Here is a 25,049-nt window from a genome sequence, read left to right as displayed (position 1 = left end):
ACATTATCGCCCGCTGAGGCCCCCATTGGGGGTCAATGGCGCTCGCCCACCAGTCAATCAGCAATAGTAGTGTTGCCCCTCGCTCGCGCAGCAGTCGCTCTTGGCTGAGAGGTAGCAGCAATACGGCATCAATGATACCTCCTAAAACAGGAAGTCATCAGCAACAATTGCAAGGACTGACCAAGCTAGACCAGATGTGGTGCTTCAGCTGGCAGATGTCGGTAACCTTCTGGCTCACATATGCACGCTGATCCAGCTCAGAAACGCAAAGCCAAGGTCTTGCAGATCACGAATAACCGAACAACAGCCTTGTTAGCAGTTACAAAGGTACATACACAAGCCTTTGCAGTTTGCACACATGTCAAAAGAAGCAATCGACTCGCTTTCGCGAAAGTTTGTCCGGCTTCTGGTCGCTAGCTCGTGGCCGCCCCTTCCCGCTGCGTTGCGACACGATCCGGAGCTACTCTTACGCGAGGTACGCCTTTGACGGTATATGTTAGAAAGAGGCACATAGCATGCTGAGCAGGGCTAGCTGCTACGCCCGCTCGCAGGATCATGGCGTCACTATGAGGGAAGGTCTTACTGATGGGGCAAATGCACAAGATCGGCATGGAACGCGAGGTCTCTTCTGCTGTGGTACTTTATTCGTGGCTGCCGAAGCACAGCAGGGCGGGCGATACGATAACTTGGCATACACCAAGCCATTGTGGCCGGAAATCCGCCTCTTGCCCAGCGATCGTGCAGCCAGAGGTATCCCCAGCTTATCTACTGGCTGCAAAGGATCTAGCACTATCCTCTAGTGGCGCAGGCTGTCTATCTTTCTGCCGCAAGACCACTTCCAGATACTTCACATCTGATCATCATCATACACTGCCAAGAGGAGTAAATGACTCTGCCAGACCGTGTACGCTCGCATCAATCTCAAGGAGGAGCTCTAGGAGTCAACTCCGACAGGTAAAAAGCTCAAAACCGACCTGTCGGTACTAGCAAACCAACCAGACTCGGCATATATGAGTCCGCTAACGGTAGCTTTGTTTCCCAGCTTCCATAGTTTCTCTCTAAGTTAGGGCTTTCAGAACAGGAAAAGTCCGCCCAAAACATGCTTCTGGGCTCGTACGGCTAGTAGATGATCGCGGACGCTTCGAACCCTATCGGAGCATAACCCATTCGTGGACTAGCAGCTGCGGCTGCCGAATGTCTTAGGCATGCCGAGGTGATCACCATCTGGACGAACTGCTCCTCGAAACTTTCCGAATGGAAAGTTTGACGCTGTCTCTTTCAGAGTTTAACAAAAACGCCTCGATCTGAATAAGCATGTGATGCCACATTGCCCGCGTGAGTTTCATGTGGACGCCATCAATGTCTTGATAGACTGTAGTGGAACTAGTTTCAAAGACTATGTTGACTTCGAAGGTGACAAATGTCCGTCATGTACGCTGTCGATGTGCATGTGTAATGGCCGCCCGCATAGACTGCGCATTAGTAGGAGAATATAACGCCGTCGAACAACAATGCCCACCCAACAAACCGTGTCGATGGCTACCAGCGCTCTAGTCCGCGGTCTTCGAAGTTCTATTGGCAATAGACGCCGCTTGGGCGATGCGATAGTTATTGGGAATGCTTGGCCAGCTGTCGGACAACGCATAAGTCGGAAGTTCGTGACATTGACGGAATTTCTAAGCATATGCTGGCAGAGTCGAAATGCACTCTGTAGAATGGTTGAAGATACAATGCTCGACGAGTGCGAGGAGAACGTAGGCAAAGTGCAAGTCGTGGAGGAAAGAGTGACGCTGCCAAGCCATGACTTCCCAGTTCGTCGTCGGCTGCCCAGCGCAACCGCCGTCCACTTCACCAATATCCAGCTAACCAGATTTCCGCCCGCGCGACAACAACACTTGTGCAATTCGGGCTCTACTGACAAGGAACGCCCATCATGAGCACCGCGGAGCGCAGCAAGCGCCACAAACAGCGCAAAGTCCTGCTGATGGGCAGGTCGGGCGCTGGCAAGTCCTCCATGCGCTCCATCATCTTCCAGAATTACGTTGCAAAGGACGTCAGAAGGCTCGGAGCGACAGTAGACGTGGAGCACAGTAACATCAAGTTCATGGGAAATCTCATGTTGAACCTCTGGGATTGTGGCGGGTGAGCAAATTCGCCCGGAGCGTTCATGGGCCATGGTAGGTGAACTGACACTTGCGCCCACAGTCAAGACTCCTTTGTCGAATCCTACTTGACCAATCAACGATCTCATGTTTTCACATCGGTTGCTGTACTGATCTTCGTCTTCGATATCGCATCGAGGGAAGCTGCTCCGGACATGCTGAGTTTCGCCAACACGATCAGGGCCTTGCAGGAGTTTAGTCCGAACAGCAAGATCTTTGTCCTCGTGCACAAGATGGACCTGATTCCTTCGGACCAGAAAGCAGCCCTGTATGCCCAGAAAGTGAAAGACATCCGCGCCACATGCGAGGACGAGGGTTTCACCGGCAAGCAAGTCGATATTTGCCAAAGCTCCATATGGGACCAAAGTCTCTATCGGGCATGGACACAGGTCATCTACTTCCTAGTGCCAAATGCAACTGTCATCGAAGGAATGCTGGAAAAGCTCGCGGAGCTTCTTGACGCCCGGGAAATGATCCTCTACGAGCGCACCACATGTCTAGTGGTGACGCACATCACTCGCGGTAGCGAGGCGAACAATCCCTACACGGACCGCTTCGAACGGATCAGCAGCATCTTGAAAACGCACAAACATTCCATGTCCAAGCATACGGGGATGATGCCTTCCGAAGTCTCGTTCGCGGAGATGCAGATCAAGACCGGCGCGTTCATGTTCTTCATCACGCGCCTGACGGAGAACACGAACTTGGCAGTGGCCATGCCAAGTGATGAAGCATCCTACAATGCTGCCAGAGTCAATGTCCAGCTGGCGAGGCGAGAATTCGCATATCTCGATATTGTGGAGAAGAAGGGTAAACAAGATCATCTGAACAATCCTGCTTATCGCGAGATGGCATCGCATCGAGATGACGAGCGTGGGAGCGAGGACTCCGAACCCTTGCAAAATCGCTTCCATGATGAAAGGTGAGGCGACGACGACAGGGCCTGTTCGGCCTGAAGAAGATGGGAAGGAACGTCGACAGCATCTCGATAACGGCTCATTGTCCGTAAAACCGGAGGTTCATCCGACGAGACCACCGGAGCACTCGCGTGGTTCCGTCAACGCATCTAACGCACTGCACCGCCGTAACACTACCGGTCCACTACGCGGCTGCAGTGATTTCCTGTGCGTGGGATTCAGGATGTGATTGCACGATTACGACGTGTCAGTGTCTTTTGTTCCTGACCAAAAGGCCTCGAACCAGACTAGATCATCTTGGCAGAAGACTTCGACCAGCTGCAAGTCCGGCCCTGCAACCAACGCTCATAGCGTCAGGCGGCCAGAGATCTCGCGCGTTTCGGCATCTCGCTAGCGACATATGCTGGACGGATCTCCTTCTGCCGGGTTGTTGCATAGAAATGTCTCGGTTTAAAAGCACGGCACCGCGGATTTCCCACCAGCATGCATGCATGCGCGCGACCTACGTGCAGAGTGGAGCGGGCGTGGGGTGGAGTTTTGGGTGCGGATATGGGTATCCTGCTACTGTGCCGTACCATACTAATCAAGAAAGGACCAAGAGAATTACAATCCCCTGCACAAGCCTGTGCGTCAGTTCGGCAGCGAAAATGTACTCGGACCATGTGCATGCTCTTCTGTTCATTGCCAAGAGAAGACGCGGCGGGCGGAACCCACATCGGTACCGTAAAGGCGGACAAGTACCGCTGTGGGCGGCTTCTGTATTCTCGAGCAAGGAAGCGCCCATCACCCCTGGTCGCAGGATCGACGCCGGCTGCAGTTTGGCGAAGCGGAAAGTCGCAGGCTTGTGCTCTGGTGCTGGTGTGTTGTGCAAAACACTTGCAGGCATCAGATTCCCAATCAATCACCTCGCCTACATTTCGCACTCGCATTCATACATCACTTTGGGCAACCACATGCAGTCCTCTTCCTTGACTCCCTGCCCTGGTCGCTACAAGCTGCCTGCAATCTCATGCAGAGTACTCTACTTCCACGATCCTGACGAAGAAGAGATCGATCACTTTTCGCGCGTGCGTGCACACGAGCTTGCACTGGCTGTCCTCTTCAAAATCTTACATCTCACCTTGCCTTTCCCTTGCTTCCCCCATCTGCAACTTCAATTGCCGATCACTGCTCGCTCGCGCGCGGGGCGACGGCAAACAACGCCGGAGCGCTGCATGTGCATTTGCATCTCGCATGTATCTTTTCCTTCGTACCTGTGCCCGCATCACTCATCAGCTTTAGTTGCGCCGAGCGCCGATGTGGTTGTTTGATCGCATAGGCTGCATATGGGCGCATACATACACAAGTACCTGTATGTGCCCTTTCGGCAACGGAAAAAAAGTCAAGGCACTACTGTATTTGTTGGCAAAAAGTTACGTCCACAGTAGCGTTGGCGTTTTTCTCTCTCTCTCTCTCTCTCTCATCGCACATGCCGAAGTCCACCATTAGACTAGCAAAAACTCTCCTCTCAACGATTTTCTCTCTGCCGTGTTTGTGCCAACGACTCATGTTCGTTGTATGTGATTTTAGGCTTTTGCAAATTTTCCGTGACTTTGAGTGTCTGTCCATCGAACTTGGACGTCGGCAGAAGAGTCGGTACTACTGTAGACTGTAGAGCATGATGATTCGCAATCGATGAATGCACTTCGTACACGTAACGCTGCTAGGCGCGAGGCGTGGGGGGGAACGCGTTCAACAATGCGCGCATGTGTGTACGTCTTCGGTACAGCAAAGACACTCCGACCGCTCCAGTAGAGACAGATCTTCTGGTTGTTGACAAGGCAAGGATTCCGGCTTGGGGCAATAAAGCACGGTGAGAGAGAGAGAAGAAATCTGATTGGAAGCCATGCACAAAAAGTGCATGTGGTTGACATCGGCACGCGGCATGCGCACAGCCAAATCACACAACAATACCTGTGGGTGGCTGCGTGGCTACGAAGCTCTCGGGTGGCATCGGCCGAACGCGACCGGCGTTGCCTTCAACGATCGGGATGCCGAGCTTGATTGTCAACGACATGCCGAAATTGAGACTGTATGGGGAGCACAACGGTTTCCTTCCATCTTTGCCCATGCCGCTCTGGGCACGGCATGAACTGAACGTTCGCGTTTTTGCTGCCATTGACTTTTGCAACCTGCAACTGTCGCTTGACTCCACAGCCGAGTCGCCGATCTGCACTATTTACACAAATTCCCTCAACAGAGGTCTCAGAAACGCATCCTCTGCGTGCGCGAACGGTATATCAAAGTTCTGCTCTTTCTCTGATCAAGAGTCTCATCAGTCGTAGTGCTGTTGGTCCTGCGTTGTCGAAGATCGTGTTCTCACCACCACGACACCGCCTGACCCTGCTGTCGATGTTGTCCCAAACAAACCTACGGGCCTCCAACTGGACGTTGACCCGCACTGGGCGCCCTGCCGTTTGCGGAGTCATCCCTCAATGCATCAAAATAAAGTCTATCGTCTGCGCCGTATATGCAATCATCCTCTTGGGATATCTCCTGTTCCAGCGGAGTATGGACGCCCCATTCGCGCCCAAGCCAGCAACCGCTGCGTGCTGTGAAAGGGTGTTTTAAAACATTATGAATCTGGTAGTAGCGCTTCTCGCAGGCCTTGTCTTGGTCCCGCGCGCTGTCCCAGTAACGTGCGAGCTCTCGCAGGCACTCGAGCCCGCAACTGATCAGGTCCAGAGTCGCTTTGAGATGTGTGTCCAGTCCGCCTGCACCGACGACGTCGATCGCGGCAAGGATGGCGTATCCGGCGAAAGGGGTCGTGAAGGAGAATGATGCGATGTGACCGTCTTTCTCGGCCATGTCCCACTTCGCGGCTCGAAGCGTGCTGATCACTTGAAGCAGCTCGTGTGAGTGGTGGTGCGCCGCTCGGATGTTCCTTGTGATCACCTGCGGGACCAGTGCATGTCTCACAAATCTGTTCATCTTCACCCAGGCGAGATGATACAAAATGTGCATGGAGATATACGGCCCAGCGTATGAGCCCTTGATGCTGCGGTCCACGTTCACCTTGGAGAATCGAAGCTGGTCTGGCAGCCTCGAATACCAGTTCTGGAGGGCGGCTGAGATGTGGTCGTAGAATCGATCGTACTCTTGTTGGTACGTTTGCGGTGAACGGTGCATCGCTCGGTAGATGAAGTTTGAAACGTCGCCCCAAATAGCTCCGATTAAACAGAGCCACGCCATGGGAGATATTGGACTGGAGGGTGTGAGGCTCGCCTTGGCGGGGTCGATGATGCCGTTGTCGTAATACGGCGCATCCGATTCGAGACCACGCTCGAAACTGTCATCAAGACAAGGCAATCGGAGGAAAATGTCTTGTGGATTGATCAGCGTAGAGCGGCCGCCCCGGTAGCGCTCCATTAAGAACGCCGCCCATAGTGTGCGTCGCTTGCATTCGGCGAGTTGTTCATTGGAAAGTCCAAAGTCGTTCCGTGTCTTGCCACTCGCGTCTGCCTCGATACAGCCCTGTTCGGTGTTGTATCTGAGATAGATGGCAGCATCGATTCCGGCTCCGGTATAGTCCCAGCCTGCTGCATGTGTGCCCTTTGCAGAATGGTACAGACCAAGGAGGAGACGACTTTGCACGATGGGTAAGGTGTAGCTTCCTTGCGTGGCCTGCAACGACGCAGCAGCCACACGTGCACACTGCTCGCCAAATCCGGCGTGCGCGTCCTCTGCAAATATCGATCCGATCGCAAGCATCGCATAGAGCAAGAGCTTTTCGTTCTGGAACTTTTGCGGACATGACTGCAGCCAGTGCATAAAGTGATGCCGTGGAAACATGCAGTATGTTGCATTGTTCACGTCTTGGAAGAAGTGATCCAACACCTGGAGGGTGGCTTCAGGATGAGCCGCGAATGGATCCACATCGCACGATAGACCTGTGGTGGGCGATCGTGGAATTGCTGGAGATGTGAGCGGGTGTGCCGCTGCCAATGGAGCACCAAAGCCGCCGTTTGCGCTGTATACTGGTGACATGGACCGATGCTTCTTGGCCGGCACTCCAGAATGGGAGTGGTCTTCCAGCGGCCTCCGTTTTGAAATGGCTCCTTGTTCGGGGTCTTGTCTATTCAGAGGGCTGAATCCTGAGACACTCTTCCCAGGCGGAGATGCCGTGTTCGTAGGCCAGATCGAAGGCGAGGATGCATCGGGTTGTGACTGATGTGATGGAGCTCTGCAAATGATCAGCAGACAGTCTTCCGTCCAAATTTGTCAGACTTACTTTCGACAAGGCCGCTTCGCCTTCTCGCATTGCAAGCAGCTCGCAGCTCCTGGTTCGCACTTGATCTTCTTCTCTCTACAGTCCAAGCAGGCCATGGCTAGCCGCTTTCGTGGCTTGTTCGCTTTTGTCAGTCCCCAGGCAGGGTTCACTTGCTCGCCATCAACGTGCGTCGGTATGCGGAGACCTCCTTCATACAAGTGGAATGTACCTTCGCCGGGGAGTTCTCGAATGCCGAGATACTTCTTGGAGCACTCCGGTCCTGCAGGGCCGTAGTTACTGCTTCCTGGCCGGTTGATGTGCACGGCACCATTGCGGTAGTGGTGCTCTTCGGAGCCGTTAGGGATGTAGGGACTCGGCGCTCCATTGTGGGTGTATGAGCTCGTTGATGGCTGTCGTGGCCGCTCGCGTTGGGCGAGCTCGTAACCTCGTGATTCACTGTGTGGTCCATATGGAGATATTGGCCCGGTATGACTGTCGTGTCGTGAGACGGGACTCGTATTCGACGCGGGCATGTCTAGTCGTCGGGCCGGCGGTGGTTGATAAGATGGCTGCTCCTGGGGCGGAGGTGGAGCATGAGTATACCATGGTCCATGGCTGTAACGGCTGTCGCCATTAGGGTGGTTCGGCGGAGGAGTTGGAGCTGTCGAGGATCCCCAGTTGGAACTGTAGCTGGTCGGACTTGGAGCCGGAGGCGCTGTTGAAGTCAAGATGTCATGGAGGCGGGGCAAATTCTGAGACTGCGGACGGAACTCTTGGTTGCTGGAGGCGGGACTTCGAAAGGCATCTGGTCGCCTTTGGCCTTGAGGTGCATCGTAATAACGCTGCTGCGAGACGGGCGGTCTTGGTTCCAAAGGTCGCGGCAGTTCCACATTGGGGCGAGGAGGGGGAGGATATGGCAGGTGCTCGCTGGCGTGGCTTCCATATCGCTCGTGGTGAAGTGGCAAGGGCCGGGCAGGCTCAGCTTGGGTTGGCCCGTAAGACATGGTGGATCAATTGGCCAGTATGCAAACTGCCAGATGCAAGGTCTTCCGCATCGATCGAAAGCTGACGAGTGCAGCAGATGGGCCAGATGGGGGAGAGACGCGGTTCATGGAGCGGCTGCGGAGCCTTTCAGCAGCAGCAGAACCGGAGTGTGTCTTGGTGACACGGCTGGCCGGGATCGCAGGTGAGACGGGTCCGGGAGCAGCTGTAGCACGCCGGCGTTCACAGTCCTGGCGGTGGTGGAGGTCGAGTGGAAGGTCCGGACATGGGGTGGCAAGTGCAGCGGAGGGGAGAGACCGGCGAGCAGGAAGGTATGAGTTGCGAGGTGAGGCTGAGGCAGAGGCAGCACCGCGGCTGAAGGACGAGGGCACGGCAAGGCAGGGCAGGCGGGTTGGGCGATGGATGACTAGTGAGTGAGCGTGGAGGTGAAGGGAGGTGCGATGCGATGTGGTGGCGGCAAGAGGCTCGCTGGCTGCCGGCATATACAGAAAAGGTTCAGCGTCAGGTGCCGGGGGAAGGTGCAGTGCAGTGCAGCGGGCAGCAGCGAGTGATGAATCAATGAAGAAGGGCGCCGCGTGGATCGCCGTGTCTGTGACTGGGAGCGAGTCCAGTAGCGAGCGGGGGGGAGTCCATCAATCAGCGTGGCCAGGCAGGGCCGACGTTATGGGCCTCGACGATGCAGCAGACGTACAGCCACAGCCGAAATACAGTTGTCGAGCATCCGCTGCGTCGGCAGGCCGCTGGGTTGCTGCTGGCTCGCCCGGCGGCATCCTGGATCAGGCGCGTGCACGCCGCAGCGCGAGATCGATGATGACGAAGTGGAGCAGCAGTACAGCCCAGCAGCAGAGGAGGACGCTTCCCGCGCGTGATCCTGCGGCGCGTACACAGGCTGTCGCTGCTGCTGGGGGCGTGTGGTGGGCGTTAGGCGACGGCAGCGCGCGCCGACTAGAGCCAGCCTGGCGCAACCCTGCCCGGCGAGCGCTGATCGGGGCGGAGCCGCGTGCGTGTGTGCGCGAGATGCAGCACACCTCATCCGCCGCGCGCAAGCTTTGGGAGGCGAATCGACATGCTGATCTGTGCTGTTCTCGTCGTCAGCCCATCAGCGCCCTCCCTGTGCCGTTACGAGCGATGGATGACAGCCCCCCCCCCCCAGCTCCAGCATCCAGCAGACTCAGCAGTGTTGAGAGTGGCAGCAGCATGGACTCCACGTCCGAAACGCAAACGCCAAACGCCACTCCGCGCAGCACCACGGCGTGGCATCGACGCCCGCCCAATCAGCGGCAGTCCGCACTTCGAAACATCCGCCTGCGCTGCCAAAGCCTGCACACGCTCCCCTGGCCGGTCGACCACAGCAGATCGTTCCCGTTGCCAGTCTCGCGCTCAGGGCCCTCCGAAGCATAGCGCTCCCGTAGCGGCGCTGCTGCCAAGTCAATATGCTTGCCAGCCGCGCTCCACTCCAACCACCGGCAGCCCCAGCTCGGCATATTGCCTTCTGCACTATCGAACGAGGAATCCATCCAAAACCTCCACGCGCACCTCCCGCATCACCCCTTCCGCGTCCAGCAGCGCCGATGTGACTCGCTTCGCCGCATCCATGCCACAACTCCATGCCTAGCGCCACACACTTCGGCATCCGTCGGGAAGCCGGCCAAGCGAAGCGGTAGCGTTGGCCGCCAAAGAGGGTCACAAGATTTCACCTGCAGCGCGACAAGCGCCCACAGCCCAATCTTCTATTTTGACCCCCATCTGCTACATTCGGCCCCCAACGACCTATCACATCGCCCTTCCGCGAAATATCATATTTCGCGCGCGGCGTGTGGCTGACAAGAGCGAGCTAGTGCCTCGTCGTGTGGCCATGGAACGAGCAAAGAACACCGGGAAACACCACGCTGAACCATACGGCATCCCTGCATGCATTTGTGGTGCTCAACGTCGAAAATGCAGCCCAGGCGGCGTGATGGATCCCTTCCATCATCGCTGGCAATCTCGCGGCACGCTGCCTTCTTCCGCCATGGCTGAACGTAGGAGATATCGTGGTCGTTCCTTCTGGCTCGACCAATTCTCGTCCCGGCTGAGACAGCCAAAATCCGGCCAATCAGCGCTGCGAACACGAGAACCAGATGGCGTCACGTTCTGGCACTTGTTAGCGTCGGCTGCCGGACACCGTGATGCAGGAGCTAAAGTCAGTACGCGACATGGCGGATGACATAATGTGTTCTAGGGTATGCTGGGCGACAAGCAGTATCAAGTTCATTCTTCGTCATCAGCAAACGAGCACCTTCTGCTCGACTTGCTCGTATGCGGGCTGCCAGCATGCTCGTTTGTGTCCATGCGACATGCGAGACAGCAGACATGCATCGAAATGAAGCCTCGGTATCGACCCGACAGCACGGCCGCCGGCATTCCCTGAGCCAACCACAGGCCCGACATCGACTTCAAAGCGTGTTTGCATGAGTCGCACAGCTGCAGGCGACATCGACTTGAAGACCATTGCCGTAACAAGTCACTCTGCCCCGCGTCAGGCTCGCCGGTACCTGCAAGGGCTCGCTATCTTCCTGTGGCTTGCTGTAAGTCGCGAAACCATGCCTATGCCACAGCAACGCACCCTTCTTGAAGTCAGAAGCAGAGTTCAAACCCTAACAAAGCCGCACGCGGAATCATCCCTGCGTGTGGAGCGGTTTTCGGGAGTCGAGATCCGCGCTGCGTGATCGACACGAGCGCCAGGATATTGCTGGAATCGTTCGGCCTGCCGAAGATCTGCCAGACGCGGATCCTTGGGACTACCCGCAAGCGGAGAGCGTAAAATATGTTCCGCGCGTGCACACGTACCATCACGGCAGTGAGCGACAGGACGACCGGCTTTCTCGAGCAGTCGCATTCTGCTGGCTGTCCTTTCATGCCACGTGAGACCTGATGCCGCGACCCGAGTGTTCGAATGTTGTTTCGCAGCAGTCCATTGTCTAGGCTTACCCATGGATCGCCTCCAGCGAGCGAACCTGTCCGGAACAAAAGCGCTCAAACGCTCAATTTAAGCATACTGGAAATCAATATCCTTGCCTGTTGATTGCGAAACTCTCCTGCGAGAGCATCCGGCACCGAGCAAGGGGAGAATCACGGAGACAATACCATTTATGGACGCGTGCAGACCGAAAGCCACTAGTGTGCGTGCGATGGACGTCCATTTATCCCAAAAGATACACCTCGCGCCAATGCGCGAAGGATCAACATCAGCATATGCGATCAATGCATGCTGCGATTACCCTCAACGACAGCTCTGCCATGGTACATGACTGCGGGCTTTGCGATTGTCCGGCAACAGGCCTGCGCCGTCCAACGTTCTGGACCGTCCGTAGCGAAGGCCTGAGCATGGCGAAACTGCATTGCATGACACCTCTTTCCGAGTGTTTTATCGCCGAACAGCATGAATTGTTTCTATCTCACGAGCCTTGAGCGTTCTTTCCGTATGCGCAGTCGCCTGGCTTGAAAGGGAAAGTCAGGTCGCGAAGATCGACAGTCCTTGCGATCCAAGAACAGACCGACCACCATGAAGATCAATGGGCATAAAGACGACGTCGGACTAGTCGATCCAGCACTTGCCTGGACATCACCGACAGCGATCTAGGTTTCAACATGGGAGCCTCTGAGATAACCCTACTTCGCGTCCAGCACGCATACCCATGCGAACATGCGGCGGGCATGCCTATCTGCTCGCAAACTCGAGCCTCACGACTCTTGTTGGCATGATCATGAGCGGGCATACCTCCGCGAATCCCATCTCGCTGGGTCGACATGTGTCAAGGGGTATCTGAAGCATCTTAGAACTCGGCATATTCACGAGTCAAATGCAGACTTTTGAGCAGGATTCTGCAGGACGAGTCACAACCTTCTTCAGGTGTGCAGGCTCAATTGGGACAGATTCCCTAGCTTTCAGCAGCCTGTTTTGAGACACTTGGTCAGAGTCTACAATTCTCGCTCACGCCTCAAGGGTCCAAATGACTGACACAGTGCATCAAACTGCAAGCGGCCCCATCCCATCACTTCCGGAGCCTTTGAAAGTGATTTTCGTCAAGGGTACAAGTGGCGCAGAGTGGCTGCAATGCTGACCATGTCACTTTCACAGGCCATAGACTTCGAACCTTGAGTCTGATGAGCTATGTTTGCTCTTCCGACTGAAGGCCTCGACTTCGTGCCGTTAGCAAATTAGGACGCAAGGAAGCCGTGACGTGGACAATTTCAATCAGTCTTCGATATGCGCCTATTGTCACATCGCGGGGGAGGCCAGCGGTGTAGTCAGGGACACCGTCGAGGCGTCGACTACAGTCCTCGAGGCCATTCCATGGATGTCGGTGGCGACCTGCAACAGAAAGTGCCCCCTTTGCAGCCTCGATGCTCGCACCTTTCATTGGAAGTGGAGGTCGTTGAAGGTAAGCCAGGAGATGAAAGTTTGCGGCCTCCCTCTCCCGCGATCACACCCATCGACGAGTCGAAGAGCTGAGAAACACAACGTGGCAAGATCATGATCCAGTCAACGCCTTGCGCGATGCTATCCAGACTGGGCGATGCTCCAAAAACAACCACTCCAACACAAGCTCCATCATAGATTTAGATGTGCTGTGGCAGAGGCTTGGTACCAACGTTTCACGAAGGTGTGGCTTGCGACTAGTCCTCCTTCGAAATTCAAACCAACCACATTGCATCTTTTCGAGGTCAGACATGCGAGACCGTCACCGTTTGATGCACCAGGCCCGAAGCGCATCCTTGCCAGCATCATCTCCGCTGGTACTGCACATGTGGACAGGAGGTACCGCGCATCTCTGGTGCATGCGATGTGTGCTGTCCCGTCCCAGCAGGGAAGCTTGTGGCGCACGGCAACTTTCGCGGATGGCAAAATCGTGCTCCGCGATCTCAGCTGCCTGGGCAGAAACGTGTCTCGCGAGATATGCTTTGAAAGGATCGATTCCGTATCGAAGAAGCAGAAGCTTGTGAGGAGAACGTGGTCGAAGTTGCCGATGGCGGATTCGAATGAAATCTGCTGCCTCGCGAACGCCACGCTCGTGGTTGCGGTTTCGTGGCATGGAGTATCAGTCTGGAAATCTGAGAACACGCGCGACAGACAGCGATGAACTTGGAGGAACGCATTGATGAAAGTGATAGATACACTTGACACGAATGCGGGACTTCAAGAGTCTACAGCAGCACCGCACACGATCTTCCAGCCTGCCAGCTACAGCAATCATCATTGCCTGTCACCTCCGGTCATCTCTGCATGAATACGATCTCCTGCTAACAGTCTAGCTCATCGTTCATTGACGACCATTGCCCTACTCACCTCAGCTGATCCTGCCTGCAGGCTTGCTATAGCAATTCAAATACTGCCAACAATCTAACACAACTTCCACGAAAGCGCAAGCGCGATGCACATACTTTCGATTAGCGTCGAATCTTGCTAAACTTCGACGACCATTGCAACGCTAAGTCAATTTTCCATTCTTCCAGATTGCCAGGATCACAAGATTCCCGCTATGCAACAGCCGAACTTGGAAGGAAAGTCTACGGCATCGTACTAGTGAGCTAACTAGTGACTGATCTGCCCAAAGGACGCCGAGCCTACCAACCAGATCTACCCGTGTTTTAGTGGAAAATGTATCTTGATGACAGCCTGATGATGGGACTAGTATCTGGGGCTGAAAAGACAGTGGTGGCCGACGGCGAGGGAGGTTTGGCCGAAGGCGAAGGCCACGGCCACGGCCACGCGCCTGCGAGTGTGGGGATGGCGCGCCGAATGAATGTACGAATTATGGCCGATGCCGCGACCTGCTAGATGGTAGTGCTTTCGGCTTGCCGAATTTGCTAGTTGAGTTGGTGGTTTGTGGTTGGATTGGTTGTCGTTTCGACACATTGGTTCGAAGAAGAGCATTCGATGCGTATCACCGAGGAAGAGCGCGCGCGCGAACAGGAAAGAACATTGCAAAGCCTTTCTGTTGTCAGAGCAGGAAATTCTCCACACTTCCTGGCCTCGCTCATACTGGCAAGTTTTCTTACTACAATGAGGGTTGGCAGTGAATATCATGCGAAGCACGTCAGAGCGAAGGGGCATATGTCCTTGTCCCCTGGCGAACAAAGTGCTTCGTTCGGAGGATTTTTTGGATGGTAGGTCCTTGCTGGCAATGGTGTGTCGACGTTCTCTCAAATGCTTCGATGCGAAATGCTGTTCTGGCCTACCAAATGGAAGGAACTATTACTGCTGACAGCATTGTTGAAGTGCTTCATGATCTTTCGAACGATGGAACACAATATATTACGCTACAAGATCTCCGACATCGAATTGTTTTCATGGGATGCTGAGCCCCGAGCACCCTGTGGTACTCAGAATCGGTTTCAAGTCGATTCGGGCGGGGGGCTTCGCATGATCAATTGACCCAGTTGGCTCTATTCTGTGCCATGGGAGGTTAGATGCAAGTCAAGAGCAGGCAAATAAAGCAAGCAGGAGACTTGTCAATATTTGCAAGCAAAGACCAACGTCAACCTCATTCAGCTTCTCCGTCTCACTCACAGCTTCGACAACAACATCTGCGACAACGCGACCGACTAGACCTAAACCGATGATGGCTCTGGCGTTGAACAGCAAGCAAGATGAGACTATACTACACACCCTCTGCGTACGGGAATACGCCAAGATTATTCGGAAGTCGTCAAGAGTCTTTTCTGGTCACAACCTGACGGCACCGACTCCTCAGTACTGAGGAAGAAGGCTCGTACATGACTGACTGACTCGCTGGCCACAAGGGCTGTCGAGCAGGAGGCCTTGCTCGCTGAAGCAGTGCGTTCGTTGAGCCTCCTACTATTCTGCCATGTGGTTCGGAAATAGCGGCCGATCTCAACGATGAAGGATTGCGAACTACTGTAGCAAGCTTGCATGAACAGACTACAACCACGCTAGCTGTCTCCAGGATACTGATCAAGACTCTCCAAGCAGTACTTGGCTCTGTACCCCGGATCTAGCGCTCGACTGGGCGGGATGAATATGCTGCCAATCTTGACATCCGACAATTCAGATCTCAACTTTCGCAGTACAGCAGCTCTTGTGGCTTGAGAAAGCATTTGTTTCCGCCTTGTCACCGGGGGAAGGATCGTGTTTGTGCGCCCAGACCACGTGCCTGAAGACCGGACATATCAGCAAGCCACGCGACGCGTCCTTGCTAGCCCCGAGCTGATCCCACCACACACGGCTAAAGCAGCCGTTGCGGTCCAATGCTGCAGGGACACTTAACATTTGCTTGTCTCCACCTTTCGATTCCTCCGGACATCTGGAACGCTCAGCATCACTTCGTTGTTAGCAACCATGGCCGAGAAGGTAGCTGATAGCAAGACGATGCCAAAACACATTGAAGAGCTGGAGAGAACTCATACGAATATCGATGTGATTGAAACTACTCAGGAGAGTCCCTATGGCGAGGTCAATTTCATGGGAACCTATGTCGCCGTCATGCTGGCTTGTTGTGCGAGTTTTGCAGGCTTTATTATGCCTGTGACTTCACTTCAGCTGATCGAACGGGACTTGGGCGTATCGCCGAACGCTATCTGGATCGCGCTTGGCTGGATTCTATTGTCCGCAGTATCGTTCATCCTGCTGGGCCGCTTGTCTGATATCTTCGGCCGGAGATGGTTCTTCACGGGATGTACGGTGTCGGCTTTGATCGGATCGATTATTGGAGCTACGGCGCAGCAGACGGAAGTTTTAATTGCTGCTTCGGTTTTCCTGGGTTTGGGTTCTGCTGGACAGCTTTCGTTTAATTATTCACTCGGTGAGCTGGTTCCTATGCGCCATCGTTTCGCGGTCAATGGATTTATCTTCCTCGCGACTCTTCCATTCTCTGGGCTCGGACCTTACTTGGCTCGTCTCATGATTATCAATACCAGCGCCGGCTGGAGAGGAATTTACTATTTGACGATTGGATTGAATGCTGCTTCTACGGTCTGCTGGGTTCTGTTCTATCATCCTCCAACTTTCAACAATTTACATCGCAACCGCACCGTCGGGGATGAACTCAGAGAATTGGATATCGGTGGCATTTTCTTATATGTCGCCGGTTTCTTCTTATTCTTGCTCGGTTTGGCATGGGGTGGTACTGTACATCCCTGGAGCTCGGCATATGTGATTGCTCCAATCGTTATCGGATTCTTTGTACTTGTGGCTTTTGTACTCTATGGTAAGTTGATTTACATCATTCCCGCGGATTTTCGCTGTGCCTCGGCGCTGACCACGATATGTTCACAACAGAGATCTTCATGAATCTTCGCCGTCCGCTCATCCCGATGCATCTCTTCCGGAATTTGGACTTTGTGATTGTGAATATCTTGTCCGCAGTTGGAGGAGTTGTTTACTACACAGCAAACAGTGAGTGCTTGATTTACGACGAGAAAGATGAATTTTGATGCTGACCTCAATAATAGCGATATTCCCTGTTATGGTGGCTACGCTATACACTACTGACCCTATCGAAGGTGGTCTCGTGGCCAGCTGCGTTGGCGCTGGAGTTTGTGCGGGCCAGTTCATCGGATCCTGGATCGCTGTCCCCGGAGGCCAAATGAGACTCAAGCTCGTTTTCAGTGCCGTGGGGCTCTGTGCATTCGTCGCCGGACTTGCTGGCGCTACGGATAGCAAGGCTGCGGGCTCTGCACTTGCTGTCTGTGGCGGCCTGATGGTTGGCCTTTTGGAGGTTATTGTGAGCACGGTTGTTACGATTGTTATTGACGATCAATCGGAAATTGGAACTGCTGCTGGTGTGTTTGGCAGTATTCGAGCTGCGGCTGGGGTGCTTGCTAGTAAGTACTCACTTTCGAGGATTGAGCATGAACTTGATGACTAACGGTATTACAGCCGCCATCTACTCTTCTGTTCTCATGAACAAGCTGACCGAATACACGGCGAGCGATGTCGTTCCTGCAGTGGTCGCTGCTGGCCTTCCGGTGACATCTTTGGAGGCTTTCCTAACGGCATTGTCTACGGGCAACACAGCAGCTCTCCAACAGATTCCTGGCGTAACTCCTGCAGCTATTGGAGCTGGAGCTGCAGCTTTGAGAGGAGCATACGCGAAGGCATTCAAGATCGTTTGGCTCGCAACTCTCGCTTTCGGTCTGATGGCGGTTATTGCCTCGTTCTTCACCACGAATATCGATGACAGGCTCTCGCATGATGTTATTCGACGACTCGGGGCGAAGCAAAAGGTGGCAGATGTGGAGAAGAAAGAGATTGATGAGTGAGAATAAGATGGTTTTGGTATAATATCAACAGAATGATAACAGCGCCCACCGGGTTTGATTGCAATATTACAATAACGCTCAAAGGTCGATTCTGACTTAGTTCAGACCACTTCACCTCCATGTGATACAGAAATGATGACTGCAATGAATATCTCAATCCTTGTGACATGTGACGAAGACCTTGACAGTCTATGTCAACGCTCTAGAGTCAAGACATGGAGGCAACGAGGCTGCACGGCCGTTGAACTGTGCAGAGGCTGAGCGGAAATAAGGAGAAGGCCCAATCGGAAAACCAAGTCCGCACCCATCGGCCGCGTCCTCCGGCAAGATGACGTTGTGCAACCAAGAGCTTATAGCTAATGTTCACATGCTATTGTGAACAACATCACACGACAATCAGACTCCAAGCTGTAATCAGATTATTGACCAAGACGAAATACCACAAATCAATCATGGGCCGCATAACAATCGAATCCGAAACCGTCTTCTCCCGCCCCGCAGAAGAAATCTACGACTTCGTCTCCAACCCCGCAAACTGGGGCCGAACATACCAAGGCAGCGGCGGCCTGCACAACAACGCCCGACTCCAACTCCCTCTCAAATTCGGCGACCAATGGACTGAAGCCGTGCCCCTCAAAGAAAACACTTACGTCGCAACCTGGACTTTGATTACTGCGATGCGTCCGCATAAATGGGTGTTTCAACAAGTCAATGGAATTGGAGCACATGCTGAGGGCAAAGGAGATAGTCCTGGTGTTGAAGGGACGACGACGATTTCGTATTTTTTTGAACCGAATGTTGGGCAGGGGAAAACGTTGTTTAGGAGGAAGATTGAGTATGATTTGCCCAAGGGGGTGGATATTGCTCCCGATTTGTTGGTTGCTAGTGGGCCGGGAGGAATCGATCGGTATCATGCTGCTATTGAGAGGGTTATGAAGGAGGATGCGGAGAAGAAGTAGGGATGACGTTTTTTTGCTAGGGAAGTAGGAAAATTAGGCACACTGCAGCTGGAATTGGAGCATTTACAAATTTAGTTGCGAATTTGATATTGAGACTTTTTTTTCCTTACATGCTTGAAGATTTGGAACGCGGTTATGCGGTCTCTCTCATCTAAACAGCATTGATTTGAACAGTACGCATAGTACTCTTACAAATTCATCAACATTGCTCATTCACGAACAGACCAGCCATGCCCATGCCAGTACCCAGGCACATACTAGTCACCAGAATCTGCTGCTTTCTTCTGCGGCATTCACTCAGGCCTGTGACAATTTGTCTCACCCCAGTGCAGCCAAATGGATGTCCGAGGGCAATCGCTCCACCACGAGGGTTCATTTTACTCCAGTCGAGTTTCAATTGATCGCGGCAGTAGACTGCCATAGAAGCGAATGCCTCGTTGATCTCCAATATATCAACGTCGTCGAGCGAGATGCCAAAGCGGTCTAGCAGCTTTGGAATTGCGTAGGTTGGTCCAATACCCATGATACGAGGTGGCAGACCGGCCAGACTTGTTCCGATGTATCTGGTGGGTGTGCGTTAGGCATACGCTTCTCAAAAAGACAGAATGTCGTTAAACTTACTTTGCTAGAATTGGTTGGCCTAGTTCGAGAGCCTTCGAGCGTTTCATCAAGATTATAGCAGCTGCTCCATCTGTAATCTGGCTCGCATTGCCTGCATGAGTAGTGGGGCCATAATCAGGAAATGATGGCGGGAGTTTAGAGAGCTTCTCAGGCGTGACGCCAGATCGAAGACAATCATCTTTAGAAATTGTCTCCTGTTTCCCATTCAACGTGACCTTGATAGGCACGATCTCATCATCGAACCATCCATCCTTCTGTGCTTGTTCTGCGCGATGATAGGACTCGGCAGCGTAATGATCTTGCTGTTCGCGGGTTACGTTGAACTCTTGAGCAACGATCTCAGCAGTTCCTCCCATTGGCATCATGCAATCTGCCGCATGTTGACTTCCGGACATAATCGGTTCAACGAAGTCTCGATCCAGGCGAGTATATTCGGTAGATAGAGCTTCAGCCCCGATGGCTACTCCAATGTCGATGGTACCCGTGATGATCTCATTCGCGACATGCTGAGTAGCCGTCAAACCCGATGAGCAGAAACGAGATGCATGCGAAGCACATGTCGTGGGTGGAAAGCCTGCGGCAAGTGCCGCTGCGCGGACATAATAAGAGGCTTTTGCATCTCTGACGTTTCCCAGGCAGATGTCGTTGACCTGGCTTGGATCTAACTTGCTCTGCACGATGACTTGCTCTAGCGTTTTGAAGACCAGATCATCTAGCAGAGTGTCCTTGAGACCTCCACGTTTGGACTTGCACAAGGGTGTTCGGATGGCCAGTGTGATCACGACATCGTCTGGATGTTGTTGTTTTCTGTCAATTGTTAGTTCATGTGTCTCATGCGACTTCTGGCATATACCAACATTGTTCCAAGGCCATTGCTCGTGGACCTTACTTGTGAATTGATGCTTTCCAGCCGTGCTGTCGACATGATGGGTATGGGTGAAGCGCTTGCACGTGAAGGCAGTAGTGACTTCGATGTTGCCAGCGAGAGTTTCGGTCAAAGGACAAAAAGAGGAGCTTGTTGTGCCGAAACCGACGTGTGCCGATCAGCCACGGATACGATCATCCGACCAGATCACAGCAAGAGCGTTATCATGATCTTTTGCAACAGTTTGCTGAGAAATCTGTGATACAGTTTCCACAGAATTTTGTGCTACGCTTCGAATTATGTGCAGAGATCTGCCCTAGCTAAATTTTACAATAATCATACAGGCTTGTCTCCCGCCAATGTGATACGGTACATGCTCCTGCGGTAACCATGATAGTCATTGACCGGGTTGTGCAATGCTGCTCTGTTGTCCCACATAGCCAAGCTGCCCACACCCCACTGGAATCGACATGTGAACTCCGGACGGACTTGATGTTGATGCAGATAGTTCAGAAGAGGCGCACTTTCTTCTGTCGTCCACCCATCGAATCGCTCGGTGTGTGCAACATTCATGTAGAGACTCTTCTCGCCGGTCTCAGGATGCGTCCGCACGGCTGGATGATACGAGACCAGGTCCTCTACCTTCTGTCCGGATCCTTTGACTCGGTCCTCTCTCGTCTTAGTGACATCTGCTTTTGCCGACGTGTTGACGCAGATCAGATTCTGGAGAACGGCTTTGAGTCCATCTGATAGAGCATTGTACGCCGCAACTTGATTTGCGAAAAGCGTATCTCCTCCAAACGGTGGCAACTCATCCGCACGCAGCATCGTCGCCATTGGCGGCTCCTCCAGATATGTCGTGTCCGAGTGCCATATTCCGCCAAAGTTGTTCTTCTCGTCTTCTTTCTTGAGAACTTGAATGATTTCCGGGAAACTATCAACACCCTTGACGAACGGGTATGGCACTGGTGATCCGAAGTGAGCTCCAAATCCCAGGAATTGCTCTTGTGTAAGCGGCTGGTCACGGAAGAAGACCACTTTGTGTTTCAGCCAGACTTTTCGAATCTCTTCAGCTGTAGATTTGTCCAGCGTTGCAAGATTCACTCCGTGGATTTCAGCGCCAATGCTTCCAGAAATTGGCTTGACGGATAGGCCGCCATTAGAGGCTGTAGCGAAGCCACGAGTGCTGGCAAGTCGCCAGGTGTATCTCCTCGTAACAGACAACATGACGATTACATCTGCATTGCCATGCTAGTCGGACAACGACATAGATTAAGGCAGTGGATCAGTTCTCAAGGAAGCCGGCGGTAGAGCGGAAATATCGGCCGAGAAGAACGAACTTGTGTCAAGCAGGACCCTGATCTTGCCTAGACCGCTGCGCTCCTTGGCACCCAGTCGGCTGTCATTACATGACAGCACGATGGCTTCAACGTCATCTCGAGTTATGAGGGGCGTCTGGGTTTCTTTTCCGCAAGAGCTCTCTACGACATGAGCTATTGTAATGATGACCTCTAGCCTTGACCATATTCGCTTTCGTAAGTATCAAGAGTGAATACTCCATCTCTTTCGTTGCTGCTCCTCGGGAAACCAGACTGAACTTGTTATATCACATTCGAGATGGTGGTCCATGTCAAGATCGATGACGACGGCATAGACGAGAATGCCCCAGGTGGAAAATATGGCTATCGTATCGGACACAGTCTGGGGGACTACAGTGTACCTGATCGCATCTTGAACGCCGAGGATGACCGCCCCGTCAAGATCGTCACAGTAGGAGCTGGAATTTCCGGAATATTGATGGCCTACCTGCTTCAACGTGACTGCAAAAACGTTGAACACGTCATCTACGAAAAGAATGGTGATGTATGGAACCTCTGATTGTCACTTCTTGATCAAATGCTGACAGCGTGTCAACTTTAGATTGGTGGCACATGGCTAGAGGTAAATACATCTGAGCTACTCCGGTACTGAGACCTGGTCCGCTTTCTTATGCTGACATACCTTGCAATGTTTGCAGAATCGCTACCCAGGATGTGCTTGTGATGTGCCCTCGCACGCCTACACATACGCGTTCGCGTTGAACGCCGACTGGCCAGCGTACCTCAGTGGTTCCGATGACATTTTTCGATACCTTACGCGAGTTGTCAAGTGCTTCGATCTACGGAAATTCATGAGATTCAATAATGCCGTGGAGCATGCCGAATGGATTGAAGAAGAGGGAAAATGGTTCGTAGTGATTCGAGATCTATTGACTGGAGCACGCCTTACAGAGAAATGTGACTTCTTGATTGGAGCCAACGGCCTCTTGAATTCGTGGAAATGGCCAGAAGAAGTGAAGGGCCTGCACAACTTCAAAGGAAAACTTATTCATACTGCAAGATGGCCCGACGAGTATACAGAGAAAGAATGGGCCAACGAACGAGTTGCTGTGCTTGGGTCTGGGGCTTCATCTATACAGGTGGTCCCCAGCATGCAAGAAAAGGCCAAGTCGTTGGATGTGTATATCAGGTCTCCGGTATGGTTCGCGGAGCTGGCAGGTCATGGTGGAGAAAACACAGATTGTGAGAACATTTCGACCAATCCCTTTTACAGATGGCTAACGAGTTGGCTCAGACGAGGAGTCGGTGCGCCAGAAACTACGAAATAACCCCTCTGACCTGCTATCGACCGCCAAAGAGATCGAAGGCGGGCTGAACCAAGGTGCGGGTATCAAAGCCTTGATGCCGAATAGCGCAGAAGCAAGGGCTGCCAAAGCACATGTTGCCTCCCGTATGAGGGAGTTTATCCAGGACGAGAAGCTCTATGACTTGTTGACTCCGAGTTTCCCGCTCGGCTGTCGTCGATTGACCCCGGGAAATCCATTTATGCGGGCAGTCCAGAAGCCAAACGTGACAGTTCATCGATCTGCTGTTGCTGAAGTAAGGGGCAATACTGTGATCGATACTTTGGGGTCAGAGGTCGAAGTTGATACTCTCATTTGTGCAACTGGTTTCGATACCAGCTACGTCCCGAAATACAGTCTCAAGGGGCGAAATGGACTTTTGCTGTCTAAAAAGTGGGCTGAGATTCCAGAGGGATACATGGGTAAGCTTTCTTACAGTATGAGAATTCTCAGAGCACTGACAATCTGCGTTGTCAGGCATGATGGTTCCTGACTTTCCCAACTACTTTATGTTCCAAGGACCGACTTTTCCCGTTGCCAACGGATCGGTGATGGGTCCATTGCAAACCGTCGGCTCTTATATCGTTCAATTGGTCAAGAAAATGCAACGCGAGAGCATTCACTCCTTCGATCCCAAGCAAGACGTAACTGATCAGTTCAACAAACATACGCAGGCTTGGGTAGCTGGAAGTGCATGGGCAGATCGAACGTGCCGAAGCTGGTACAAAAACAACGAAACTGGACGTGTCCACTCCATTTGGCCGGGGAGTAGTCTACACTACTGCGAAATGATTGCATCTCCACGTTATGAGGACTTCGTGATCAAGTACGAGCACTCGCAGAATATGTTCGCCTTCATGGGATTGGGCTTTACGAAAGATCAAGTCGAAGGCGGAGATCTGTCGCCGTACATGAATGCGGACGTACTTGAAACAGTGTTCTCCGATTTCAGAGGCGATGCAGATGAGGATTTCCGGGTGCATGACAGGAAGAACAGGGTGAATGACTTCCCTACTCCCGCAGCTACTTGAAGGTCGTGAGAACAGGTTATATGATCGTAGATACAAGTCACATGGCATACATTCATGTATCAACTCTGCCTGTCACCATGTAATTTCATACTTTGACGCTACTTCGAGCGAAGTTCCTGCATACCTCCATCAACAGCCAAGGTCGCTGCCGTGATCAGACTTGCTTTTCCTGATGTCAAGAACAGAGCGGCCTCGGCCACTTCTTCAGGCAGCCCCATTCGACCCACGGCGATCTTCGACACCAGATCATCCATGACCGACTCGTGGTCATCGTCCGGCTCTCCTAAGGAAGCAGTTATGATCACGCCAGGATAGATGGCATTGATACGAATATAGTATTTAGCGACCTTCAGGGCGTCGGACTGGGTGAGATCGGTGATGAGGGGCTTTGCAGCACAATATTGATGCAGATCGTCGGAGCCGCGAAGGCCGCAGACGGAGAGGATATTCACGATAGAGTCGCGTTGCGGGTACAGGTCGTCATCTGCCCTAAAAGGCTCCTGTCTCGCCATCTGATTCAACTGAGCCTGCTGACAGATCTGCGTGCTTCTCGTAGTAGCGGCGAACAGCTTATCAAAGTCGGCCACAGAGGGTTGGAGCGACGAGCTGGGAATGAGAACAGCAGCCACATTGCAGGCATAGTCTATGCGACCAAATGTGGCGGCTGCTTGACCGACGAAGCTATCGACTGAGGCTTCAGAAGAAACATCTGTCCAGCGGATGTCAGCTATTCCAGTCGGTAAGGCAAGGAGTCCGCTGAGCTCAAACCGCATGATAAGCTCATTACATCTGCATCTCTGGACACATTTTGAATGAGGCTTTTAGTCTCGGCCAGAGCAACAGGATGTGAGTCGCCGAGCACGATCCGTGTACATCCTCGACTTGCATATCGTATGGCTGTTGCACGTCCAATACCTGAACGAAATTAGTACATGCAGGGATGGTACTTGGCTGGTATCCTTTGCACCCAGGAGATAGACTCACCAGAGGCTGAGCCGATAACTACAGCAACACCGGGGAAGCTCATGACATGTCCTTGTATGGGCTCCTACGCTGGCAGTCGTCCCATGCTTCAGCTTTACGGACTCGAGCACGGATCCTAGGAGTACTTTACGGATATCATTGCCGCACTCGCCAGGGGCATTTGAGCAGGAGTGAGATTATGCGCGAGACACAGAATCTGCCGGTGCACAGGGCCTGAAGGACGAGAGCGCCCTCTGATGTGGCTCCCACGTATACAAAACGGGAAGAGTCGAGTTTCATCCTATTTGAAACGCTTCAAGCCGTTTCGACGAATCACCAAAGACTATGAGCCTT

At 53.0% G+C, this 25,049-nt stretch overlaps 8 protein-coding genes across 8 annotated transcripts; 4 read left to right on the top strand and 4 right to left on the bottom strand.

Moving 5' to 3' along the window:
- Nucleotides 1-1,933: 1,933 nt before the first annotated feature.
- Nucleotides 1,934-3,088, top strand: CKM354_001098500 (Rag GTPase GTR1; the record flags this gene model as incomplete). Its single annotated transcript, XM_044806460.1, has 2 exons — nt 1,934-2,142; nt 2,206-3,088. 2 exons carry the CDS (start codon nt 1,934-1,936, stop codon nt 3,086-3,088), a joined length of 1,092 nt encoding a protein of 363 aa, XP_044662395.1.
- A 2,400-nt stretch (nt 3,089-5,488) lies between these two features.
- Nucleotides 5,489-8,332, bottom strand: CKM354_001098400 (uncharacterized protein; the record flags this gene model as incomplete). The annotated part of the gene is made up of 2 exons (XM_044806459.1): nt 5,489-7,301; nt 7,350-8,332. 2 exons carry the CDS (start codon nt 8,330-8,332, stop codon nt 5,489-5,491), a joined length of 2,796 nt encoding a protein of 931 aa, XP_044662394.1.
- Nucleotides 8,333-15,672: 7,340 nt separating this feature from the next.
- CKM354_001098300 (uncharacterized protein) lies at nt 15,673-17,594 on the top strand (the record flags this gene model as incomplete). The annotated part of the gene is made up of 4 exons (XM_044806458.1): nt 15,673-16,540; nt 16,612-16,728; nt 16,785-17,156; nt 17,212-17,594. 4 exons carry the CDS (start codon nt 15,673-15,675, stop codon nt 17,592-17,594), a joined length of 1,740 nt encoding a protein of 579 aa, XP_044662393.1.
- A 452-nt stretch (nt 17,595-18,046) lies between these two features.
- CKM354_001098200 (uncharacterized protein) lies at nt 18,047-18,553 on the top strand (the record flags this gene model as incomplete). The annotated part of the gene is made up of 1 exon (XM_044806457.1): nt 18,047-18,553. The coding sequence occupies one exon, from the start codon at nt 18,047-18,049 to the stop codon at nt 18,551-18,553; it is 507 nt and encodes a 168-aa protein (XP_044662392.1).
- Nucleotides 18,554-18,752: 199 nt separating this feature from the next.
- CKM354_001098100 (uncharacterized protein) lies at nt 18,753-20,099 on the bottom strand (the record flags this gene model as incomplete). The annotated part of the gene is made up of 3 exons (XM_044806456.1): nt 18,753-19,116; nt 19,175-19,981; nt 20,032-20,099. 3 exons carry the CDS (start codon nt 20,097-20,099, stop codon nt 18,753-18,755), a joined length of 1,239 nt encoding a protein of 412 aa, XP_044662391.1.
- A 276-nt stretch (nt 20,100-20,375) lies between these two features.
- Nucleotides 20,376-21,266, bottom strand: CKM354_001098000 (uncharacterized protein; the record flags this gene model as incomplete). Its single annotated transcript, XM_044806455.1, has 1 exon — nt 20,376-21,266. The coding sequence occupies one exon, from the start codon at nt 21,264-21,266 to the stop codon at nt 20,376-20,378; it is 891 nt and encodes a 296-aa protein (XP_044662390.1).
- A 390-nt stretch (nt 21,267-21,656) lies between these two features.
- On the top strand, nt 21,657-23,732 carry CKM354_001097900 (uncharacterized protein; the record flags this gene model as incomplete). The annotated part of the gene is made up of 5 exons (XM_044806454.1): nt 21,657-21,902; nt 21,960-21,980; nt 22,057-22,600; nt 22,653-23,123; nt 23,179-23,732. 5 exons carry the CDS (start codon nt 21,657-21,659, stop codon nt 23,730-23,732), a joined length of 1,836 nt encoding a protein of 611 aa, XP_044662389.1.
- A 98-nt stretch (nt 23,733-23,830) lies between these two features.
- On the bottom strand, nt 23,831-24,759 carry CKM354_001097800 (uncharacterized protein; the record flags this gene model as incomplete). The annotated part of the gene is made up of 3 exons (XM_044806453.1): nt 23,831-24,441; nt 24,501-24,647; nt 24,717-24,759. The coding sequence occupies 3 exons, from the start codon at nt 24,757-24,759 to the stop codon at nt 23,831-23,833; spliced, it is 801 nt and encodes a 266-aa protein (XP_044662388.1).
- Nucleotides 24,760-25,049: the final 290 nt, after the last annotated feature.

This window comes from Cercospora kikuchii, assembly GCF_019650295.1.
Source record: "Cercospora kikuchii DNA, contig_00007, whole genome shotgun sequence".
Classification (NCBI taxonomy): domain Eukaryota; kingdom Fungi; phylum Ascomycota; class Dothideomycetes; order Mycosphaerellales; family Mycosphaerellaceae; genus Cercospora; species Cercospora kikuchii.
This window is presented reverse-complemented; position numbering and strand designations above follow the sequence as displayed.